The 10,566-nt window shown below is 33.6% G+C and overlaps 1 protein-coding gene across 3 annotated transcripts; it reads right to left on the minus strand.

Annotated features, from left to right (window-relative positions):
* Nucleotides 1-2,051: 2,051 nt before the first annotated feature.
* Nucleotides 2,052-5,123, minus strand: LOC145156646 (protein PIN-LIKES 3-like). 3 transcript variants are annotated; one of them, XM_079075936.1, is made up of 11 exons: nucleotides 5,098-5,123; nucleotides 4,698-4,851; nucleotides 4,250-4,329; nucleotides 4,019-4,143; nucleotides 3,803-3,924; nucleotides 3,547-3,720; nucleotides 3,380-3,469; nucleotides 2,915-3,015; nucleotides 2,781-2,833; nucleotides 2,524-2,709; nucleotides 2,052-2,433 (listed from the first exon to the last, which is right to left on the minus strand). In XM_079075936.1, exons 2-11 carry the CDS (start codon nucleotides 4,830-4,832, stop codon nucleotides 2,309-2,311), a joined length of 1,191 nt encoding a protein of 396 aa, XP_078932062.1. In that variant the 5' UTR covers nucleotides 4,833-4,851; nucleotides 5,098-5,123; the 3' UTR covers nucleotides 2,052-2,308. The 3 variants fall into 3 exon arrangements, with proteins under 3 accessions (XP_078932062.1, XP_078932061.1, XP_078932063.1); XM_079075935.1 differs by lacking the exon at nucleotides 5,098-5,123 and adding an exon at nucleotides 5,000-5,091; XM_079075937.1 differs by lacking the exon at nucleotides 5,098-5,123 and having other exon boundaries at nucleotides 4,250-4,309; nucleotides 4,698-4,782.
* Nucleotides 5,124-10,566: the final 5,443 nt, after the last annotated feature.

The raw sequence follows: 10,566 nt of genomic DNA on the forward strand, positions 1-10,566 counted from the left end.
TGATTTACACAATCAATCCCTATATATTTAATTAGTCTCTTTTTGATCACTAAATTAAGTCCAAATTAATTCTTGATCAATACTAATTAAATAACATGATTTCATATTAATATATTAGAACTTATAATATATTAATATGTCACAAAATGTCTTTTCCTCATAAACGGTCTATCCAAATGTTCCGATGCCATGCAACCCAAATGGACCATGCCGAGTCGGGTCAAGTACATACCAATTATAGTTATGGACTTAGACACTAATCCAACATACCCATCAATCACAAATCTTCCATGCTTGACTAAATTTGAAAATTTTACTTGACTACTAAATATAATGTTTTTCTTAAACAACATACTTCAAATTTGGTTCCTTGTCCTATATAAAGACAATGATATCATACGATGGCATTGGATATTCAAACATAAATTCCATGTCGATGGTACTCTTAAAAGATACATGTTGAGTTTAGTGGTGAATGGAAAATCCCAAGAAGTAGGATTTGACTACAAAAAAATGGTTAGCCATGTGGTTAAATTTGACAACATTCGAACAATCTAAGTTCAGATATGGGTCGAAATTGTCCAATTCACTAAGTTGACGTCAAAAAATGCATTTCCTGTGATAACCTCAATTAAACAGTATACATGCATCAAGCAAAAGGATTTTACAATCCCTTGTACTACACTCATGTTTGCAAGTTACAAAAATCCTTTTATGACATGAAGTAGGCCCCATGGGCCTGATAGCGACACTTTGCCCAACATCTAGCTAAAATCGGCTTTATCTACACTAAGAGTGACACATCATTCTTCATATATCGGCATGGGTCACAATTGATATACCTTCGTATTTATGTTGATGAAATTGTTTTCATGGCTTCATCAACAAAACTCAAGACAAAACTCGTTGGTGCTCTCAAATTCGAATTTGACAGGACCAATTTGGGACATCTTTCTTACTTTTTGGGAATCTTAGTAACATGTACACCTAAAAGCATGTTCCTAAGTCAATGTAAGCATGCCATAGAGTACATCACACAAGCAGGTATGCACTAATGTAAACAAATTTCCACACCAGTTGACACAACTTCAAAGCATAGTGCTTCGGTCGGTGAGCCAATAAACGAACCATCACTTTATCACAACTAACAGGAGCATTGTAATATCTTACATTTTCCATGCCACACATAGTATGCATCATTCAAAAAATATGTTTATTTATGTATGCCCACAGGTACCTCACTTAAGTGCCCTTAAACGCATCATATAATACCTTAAGGACACTCTTACATGGTCTTCATATGTATCCGTTGGCACTCATGCAACTTATTTCTTATACTTACACATACTGGAGAGGGTGCCTTGCACTTGTCGACCCACCTTCGGTTATTGAGTATTTGTGGGTGATGATATCATTTCATGGTCAGCAAACCGCCAACAAACCCTCTATTACTCATTACTCCATCGTTGAGGTCAAATACAAAGGCCAACGTAGTTTCTGAAACGCGTTGGCTTCGCAACCTACTATTTGATCATTATACCTCTATGAGATGTGCTACTTTGGTCTATTGTGATGCTCAGTGAGCAGTAATGTGGTGTTCAGACCTAATGCCAGAGTGGTTGCTAATGTTTTGGGTTTGACCTACACCATTTTTAGGTCAATTTATCATTATAAATAAATTTCTTTGTAACTTTGTAATCCTAAGCTAACAAGAATGTGTGTGACTACCATGGTTATAATCATTGGCGGACTCATGTGGTGCCCGAGGGGTCCTGGGTCACTACTTCGATTCAACCAAATAGTGTAAAAAATTGCTTTTCTAATAGGTGTAACATCTTTGAAATATGAATGTCATAATTATTTTAGAAGTCCAAAAAAATGACATGGTGTAAAAAATACTAGCCCATGTTTCAAAAAATGACATGGTGTAATATGAGTGCAACGTCTTCGAACGATTTTGTTTTTACCACCAGACATTCAAATACTTGAAATTCGCATTTTTATGTTATTACCACCAGACATTCAGACAAATATAAATCAAAGATTCTACATTTTAATAATCTTAATTAACTGAATTTGGTGCCCATTGACCATCGACATTATTCGTACAATGATAATTTGACAACAAGGATGTTAAGCCTAAATGTGTCATCTTTTTCTCGTAGACATTGCTCGAACAATTAAACAACCTGTCTCAATGATCATCACTCATCAGTCTTTTTCATTGTATAGTGAAAAAGCTCACTCCCGATTTTGGAATTTTTGTGATCGGCAATTAAACAACTTAGCATCAATCAAATGAAACAAATCAAGCAACTAGCCACATGAAGAACATTGACCAAAGGGTAAGTGATATCGATGCCAAACCATACGCCCACAACATAATCACAGAACATTCATTCTCACCAGCTCCAAATAACTGTGTTATTGTACCTACCATATCAATAACTTTCAAATCATGTCATCAAAATCCAACAAAAACATATAGAAGAAATTCTATAACATCTAGTCTCATACTCATACCAATGTTTATTGCAGGTGGAAGCGCAAACTGTAGTAGAAGAACGAAAAGATAAAGAGGATCTGCATGCACTAAACCCAAGTAAAGTGCTCCTTTCACAATTGAAATACCAAAAAGTGGTAACAAAACTAACCGAACTGCTACGATTCCAAACACAATTGGTAATGACACCCCAGATCCTTTGAGACCTGCAACTTGTGTCCACTAATATCAAACAATCAAACACATATACACAAACAAATTTATGATCTAAGATTACCTTTTAAGAGGTTACCACCCATAATTAATGTCATAGTCGGGATCCCAGCATCTCTGAGACAACGAAAAAGAAATATATTGGACCTACAATATGAAATATCATATGATTCATGACATGATTTTAGAAGATCATACCCTACTAAGGATGCAGAATCTTGTATCACCCGAAGAGGAGCTGTTGTGCCAATTAGTAACTTTCGCATTGGTGTGATTGTTCCAACGATGAATCCCACAATCTTTATGATAGAAGACAACTTGTTAATTAGCGTGTGTATATGGTTGATATATACCAAGTTAGATATGTGGAATACTACATAGTTAAACTCCAACATATATGTTTAGGCTCCATTGATGCTAAGCCTTTAACAATAAAATAAACATTAAGGGACGTTGGGACTTGGGATATAATTACTACACCACCATTATAGTGGTGATCATTTGTATAAAACACTTCAAAATACAGTTGACACAGGCTCGAATCCCACAGGCTTCAACTAACTGACTAACTACATAATTACAATACAGCCCTTTCACTATATTAAATTACAATTTCTACCCTCTAATAGGATGGCTTGCCATTCAAAAAATAAAGCAGTGTACCGCTCCAATGGTTGAAGGTGCCAACACCACCTTCAAGTCAATCCCACGTAAAAAGTTCACCAAATGTTGCTTCATTGTGTCTAACATCACCTAATGCAATATAACATTCTAACTTTTGAGTAATATTATATCGGATACAAATTACTCCATTGAGAGTGAAAAACAACCTTAGCTTTTCCCTTCATGTGAATAATAGATGAAGATGATGGGAGCAAGCTTTCACTCAAACCCTCTTGCATGTTTACCGTTTCTTTGACACCATTGTTACCAGAATCTTGGTAATCACTCGAGAATACCCGTACTAGGTTATACACATAAGTCCATAAAAATATTGCTCCAATCTGATAAAAGTGTAGTTAATTACTTAATTAGGTCGACTTCAAACAAATAATCATACGAAAATTTCCAAGTAAAAGTACATACAGCCATAGATAGTGAAGCATAAGCCATGGCATACTCTCGACAAACATTAGGGTCACCAAAAGGACTTCCTTTTTCTTTGCATACAGCTGGAACTATAATCAAAGGCAAGCTTCCTAGGTTTCCTGTGATTAGTTTTGAATCAAAATTAATCAAAAAATCCATTAACTTAAAAAGGGAATAATATTTATTTCTTTTTATAGGGTTTAAGTAATTTACCTGCTGCACAGGCACCTAGGATGAGACCTTTTAGATTTTGAGGTGGTCTAGTGATGATCAAAAGCACCCATCCAAGTGCTGACCCGATTAAGTATGTAATAAGAATATTAATAGGCATAAACCACCTACAGTTTGAAACAGTTCATATTCAAAATGCTGACACCATTTTAAAGCAACGGATCAAGTAAATGAGTTGACTACATAATCAAGAACCTATTGGAGAAAATTTACATGGAAATGATGCTTTGGAGAGTGATTGTTTTAGCAAGATTGCTTCCCACTAGTGCTGGACTGAACACAAAGAATACAATCTGATCAAATAGGAAGAAATCTTGTGAGTCCCATATTCAGAAAATCGAATCTTTAACCAAATTTTGCAACTTTCTTGAATCAAATTAACAACTTTCTTGAACTTGTGTATTTGAACCCACGATTATATATGAGTTCCATAATGAGAAAAACTGAACCTTTCATCTAATTAGCAAGTCTTTTAACAAAACTACAATAGTTAGTACTATTCGTAAGCTTAAGCTAAAAGAGCCCATGAAAGTGCACATCGACAAGTCCTAAAGTACAATAACACCTTGTACATTACAAGTATACAATGCACACAGGAGGATTAACTTGAATTGCTGACGTATGCTTTCTTGATTAACTAAAGCGAAATAAAAAAACTTACGTTATTGACTTGCTTCCTTGTACTTTCTCCCAAGATATCGATAGAATCCAAGGCAAGAAATGAGCCAAGTGCAGTAATTATAAGAACTTTAAGAATAGGGATAGATGCAGCAGAGAACAGATCTAGAAACCCCATCTGTAAAACAAACTGTTTCCTGAAACCAAAAAAATATATATCATTAACATTGTGAAGTCGAAGAGTACTGGTGTATATAAAAAACTCAACAACAAATGGAGAATATTATCAACTGAACTTCTAGTGGGCATCAGTATACAAACAACAAAATACATGCATGCGCAAACCTAATGAGATTCAAACTTCACGAAAGGAATTCGGTATATTCCATTGAGAATGTTGAAAGCATTAGAGCAAAGAAATTAGTGGGGAAAGAGATTGTTACCTGAAGATGGAGAACTGAAGGCTGTCTTTCTCTATAACTTTAAATTAAAATAATATATATCAATTATGCATAAAAAGCTTTATCTACTCTTTAGTAAAAAGCTTTATCAACTTTTTAATAAAGGGGTGATCAATATGGAATCTAAAATGGATTTTCGTTTTTATTAATTTCTTGCAGCACCCGCTCCTCAAATATGGATCAATCATGGAATCATAAACATCGGGGCTTACCGATTTATATTCAAAGAATAGTTTATTTCCAGATTTTAATGAGAGATAAAAGACAAAAGAATCAAGAATTTTATAACACCAAAAGAATGAAATGATATAGAATCTAATAGGATTGATGTCAACTTTTTGGATTATATTCTGGATGTTATTTCTTTTGTTTTCTTTTTCTATATTAGGCCTTAATGGGCTTCACATTGGACTTTATGTTTAAGAATATAAGAACATAGTTTTATCCATATTATATACTATATTCAATAAGTAAAATAACCAACTTTTTTGATTTTTTGAAAAATAATGCTATATTTAGGACCCGTTTTTAATCGGGTTGCCTATATCATTAACCCTACATCTAATTGTAGTGGGATACCGCCGCGTTAAATAACTTGTTTCGATAAATGGTTTCAAACGACGATTAGTTATTTTTTGGCTTGCTATTTCTGTTAAAAACAAAAATATATGTTGATTGGATTAATAATAAGTATATATTGTAATTTTTGGTTAAAAGTTATGCTACAAATAGAAATTAGAAAATTAGAACATAAAAAATTTGCTATTATTTGGCTTATTAAAAATATTTTTTATTGTTTTGTGTATTAAATTGTTTTACGTGCTAAGTTCATATATTTCTTATTGTTGATTAAAATAAAATAAGATGTTTTATGCTCGAGTCTTTTATTTATTAACTTGAGTTTTTGTTGTATACAAAAAGTGATTTCTTTTCGATTAATAATTAAAAAGACATTGTATTTTTTGAATTAAAAATAAACTTATGTTTTAAGATAAAATCATAATTATATTATTGTGAAATTTTATTTACAATATATCTTTCAGAGAAAAAAAAATAAACATGAATATATATTAGTAAAAAAATTCAAATTCGAAAGATAAAAATTGGAATCATGTTTAATGCGGACAAATAATAAGAGTGAGTGATTCATGATTAAAAACGCAGTGCCGACGAATTTATCAAATAATTTTGTTTGTTATTTACTTCCCAAGACATATTTTAAATGTTAATATGGAGAAACATTTTACAAAATGTTTATTTTTTTATAAAAATGTTTTTATAAAATACTTACCTATATTTGTATTAATATTTTTTATGTGAAAAATAAAATAAATTACTATTTTTTTTCAAATCTATAAGCTTTATTTAACTTTTTCAGATAACCATAAATATTTTATCTATTTTGAAAACCGAATCCATGACTTCTATGTTGTATTGTCATTATATTTATGGGTTTTAAACTCCTATGATCGCTAAAAAATATGTTTTTGTTTACTTTAAATAATAAAATAAAAATTAATAATATCTAACTTCTCTTGATTTTAACTAATTTATTTTAATTAATATATAAATAAAAACAATGGAAATTTCATCATATAATATTAAAATTATTAAGTTTATTTTCTATATATTTAAAATATTGATACATTTAACAAAAATTAATTAGTTTGTCATATTTAAAAACTAATCGAATGGATAATGGATTATTAAAATTGGTTGTTGTACAGAAGATACATAGAAAACACAATAAAAAAAAAGTTGTATTTTTTCTCTAAATATTTGACTCCTATATTACAAAATTAAAATAAATTATAATATGACATAATAATGTTGTGACTTGTATTGTATGCAATTACAATTAAAAATATAACCCAATAACGTTTTGAATAAAATACATAAAGAAATTAAATATCATTCTACTTTTTGTTCCTCCAAATCCTCCTACCCAATTAAATAGTGACATGTGTAACATTTAATGCTCATTTAATGAAAAAACATCATAAATGGTCCTTGTGTTTTCTCAAAATCTGAAGTTTAGTCCATGTGGTTTAAAAACATCATAGATGGTCCCTGTGCTTTCAAAACTTTTGACGATTGATCCTTATTGCTAACTCCGTTAAGTTCTGTCTGTTAACTGAAAGACATTTTCGTCATTTCACTACCACAGGGACCATTTATGATGTTTTATCTTATTTTAAAATAATAATAATAATAATAATATGCAAAGAGGGTCTCTCTCTCTTTCCTCTCTCTCTCTCTCTATCAATGTTTGATATTGGGTGCCCCATTCCAAAAACGCGACATAGGTACTCCGGTGACCATTCCATCACCAACCATTGATTTATCCATTCCAAAAACACCATACATGCCTCCTCCCTGCATTCCAGAAACGCCAAACACGACCCCCCACCCCCTTTCCCTCCTGTCATCTCCAACCAAAGCCAATAGTCAAACAACCCAAGAATCAGTTGATTTCAATCACATTAAAACAAAGCCAATAGTCAAACAACCCAAGAATCCAACAGAGCCGAGAATTAAAGAAGCGAGCCAATAATGAAACACAATTAAACAAAGACTAGAATCAAATTTATAGGAGGAGCTATCGATTTTAATGCCTATAAACAGACAAACCTAGAATCAAACACAGTCAAACAAAACCAAAACTTTAAGACAAAACTTCATTTTAGAAGGAAGAGGAATAAAAAAAATAACCAAGAACATCTGAAAACCCTTCTCGGAGATCAAAAATGCAGAATCAAATAAAAAACCAAATAATTCTAAAAAAACACCAGAGATGAAGATCAGGTACCGATTTGTGTGTGCGTGTGGGTTTTTAAATTATTCCCTAGATGATCAGACAACCATCGAGATGATCAGAGGGGGTAAGGAGTCGATTTGTAGATAGGTAAGCCGTTAAATCTGTAGAAAACACGAACAAGAAAAGAGGAGGAATGGTTGTGATCGAATCAAGAATCGTGAAGAGGGGGAGGGCATACCTGTAACTGAATCAGAGGATTGGGGCTCAATTTCTTCACAACATCGCTATTTTCCAAATTGGTAACCCTAGGTTTAGCCAATTACTCATCTGGATTGAATTTCTTAACACACATAGACACTGTATTAGCTTGATAAGAACCAGAAGGAAGATTCGAGGTGAAAACAATAACTGATTTTGAGCCTAACTTTGATTTATCCAATTTTCCTTCAAATGACGTAGAAACATCGGCATCAAGATTTGGAGGGACACCCTTTTATAAAACCGAACGATAACTAGGTATAAGAGTAGAGAAGAAAATAGGGTTCATGATGGGATCAGAGAAAGAAAGAGACAGTAGGTGGTGGTGATCGGAGTCCTCACAGTGACAGCGAGTGGTGGCGGCATGCAATGGCAGTTCCACTGCCGTGCTCGTTTGTTTTCTGCAGATGTGAACTCAAAGGGAGGGGCGGTGAACGGTGGCAGGTAGTTGGAGGGAGTTGGTCTGATGGAGCCACGCAAGCAGTAACAGCAACACATGTGAGGGTGTTTGGCTAGCTCCGATCAGCAACAAAGAGTGAGAAATGACGGTGGTGGTGGCTGGTGATATAAGAACGAGAGAGACCCTCTTTGCATATATATATATTTTTTAAATAAGATAAAACATCATAAATGGTCCCTGTGGTAGTGAAATGACGAAAATGCCCTTCAGTTAACAGACAGAACTTAACGGAGTTAGCAATAAGGACCAATCGTCAAAAGTTTTGAAAGCATATGGACCATCTATGATGTTTTTAAACCACGGAGACTAAACTTCAGATTTTGAGAAAACACAGGGACCATTTATGATGTTTTTTCTATTTTAATATGTTAGTACGACACATGTCATTATTTAATTGAGTAGGAGGATTTGTAGGAATAAAAGTAGGAGGATATTTAATTTCTCAAATACACATGGATTGTTGAATAATTACATTTATAAAATTGTATTATATTGTTTTTTAAATTTTTTCTAAAAAAACTTCAACTTTAAATTATCTTGTAAATTTTATTTATTCCTTTTCTAACATCTACAACACCATGAACAATGAAACACCATACAAAATTTAAAATAAAGAGAACCGACTTTTATATACAAAGCAAACATTAACCAAAAAAAGTCACATTTAACTTTTCTGTTCCTAACAAAAGAGAGTTATTCTTCCCCATTGGCGTACGTAGATCTAGCACCATTGGCAGTCGTGGATGTGAGTGGTGAGGCTAGAAGCAGCAATGGTTTTTAGTGGTACGATGGTGGTCGGTTGGTGGTGAGGGGACCGGTTAGTAGAGGTTGTCTGGGTGTTTAGATCTTGATTGTGGAGGTTGTAAATAGTTTTGTTCAACGTTGGGGCAATGTTGGTGGCGGCGGGTCGTGTTGGCGGTGGTTGGCTGAGATGGTGTTAGTGGCAACTAAAGAGTGTTATGACTTGAATTTGTACCTACAATGTGGTTAGTAGAAGTATAAAAACTAAAATTACACCCCCTCCTGGAAGTGACTCGATTATTGTTGCGATTTTTTATTCCATTTATTTTTTGTTTTCCCGGGTTGATTGGAAGCGGAATAAAGAGTCGTAATGGTGGTTGTAGTCGAGTCAAGCATAGGATCGTGATGTTCTTCTCGATTTTCATGAACTAACAACATGTTTTTGGCTTCTAAAAAGGATGGGAACAGTTTTGTGTTAGTTATGACTTCCACAATACTTTGATAGGAGGACGGGAGACCACGAAGTATTTGCATCACAAGTTCCAATTCAGAATTTTCAGAGTCAAGATCATGAAGGGTATCTACAAGGTATTTGAGTGTATGACAGTACCCATGAATGGAAGATGCACTTTTTTTGTATTATGAAATCGTTCTTGGAGTTGAAGCATCCTAGGCATCTTGTTATTAAGAAAGTACTCATACAGATTGTCCCACATGTCTTTGGAAGTGCAGGAGTTGGTAGTGATGACTTGTAAGACGGAGGGGTCGCAAGTGGAGTAGAACCAAGATTTCACCCGAGAGTCAATTGATGCCCAATCTTCATCATCTTCATCGGTTGGCTTGGATTTTTTGGTTATATTGCCAAGAACTTTAACACATGTACAAATATCTTTGAAGATATGACACCATAGCTTGTATTTTGATCCATCAGAGGTGAGTTTAAAACTGAATTGATTATAGACATTAGTGAAAAAATAAACATGTTGTTGTGCAGTAGGGGTTGTGATGCTACTAGAGGAGCTTGACGAGGTCATGATGAATCGGAAAACGATGAATAAACGAAAATAAAAGGACGTAATAATAATCAGAAAACTAACTGTGGGTAGGAATAATTGTAGTAGAACTATTATACGAGTCCACACTTGTGACTGCGAGGCAGCGGAATGTGGGAGAATCAATGGTGAGAAGCACATAAGCAGAGGATGCACGAGAGCAACAACACACCTGATCAGTC

The sequence above is a fragment of the Lactuca virosa genome, chromosome 2 (genome assembly GCF_052849685.1).
Source record: "Lactuca virosa cultivar CGN04683 chromosome 2, Lactuca_virosa_CGN04683_v6, whole genome shotgun sequence".
In the NCBI taxonomy this organism is placed as follows: domain Eukaryota; kingdom Viridiplantae; phylum Streptophyta; class Magnoliopsida; order Asterales; family Asteraceae; genus Lactuca; species Lactuca virosa.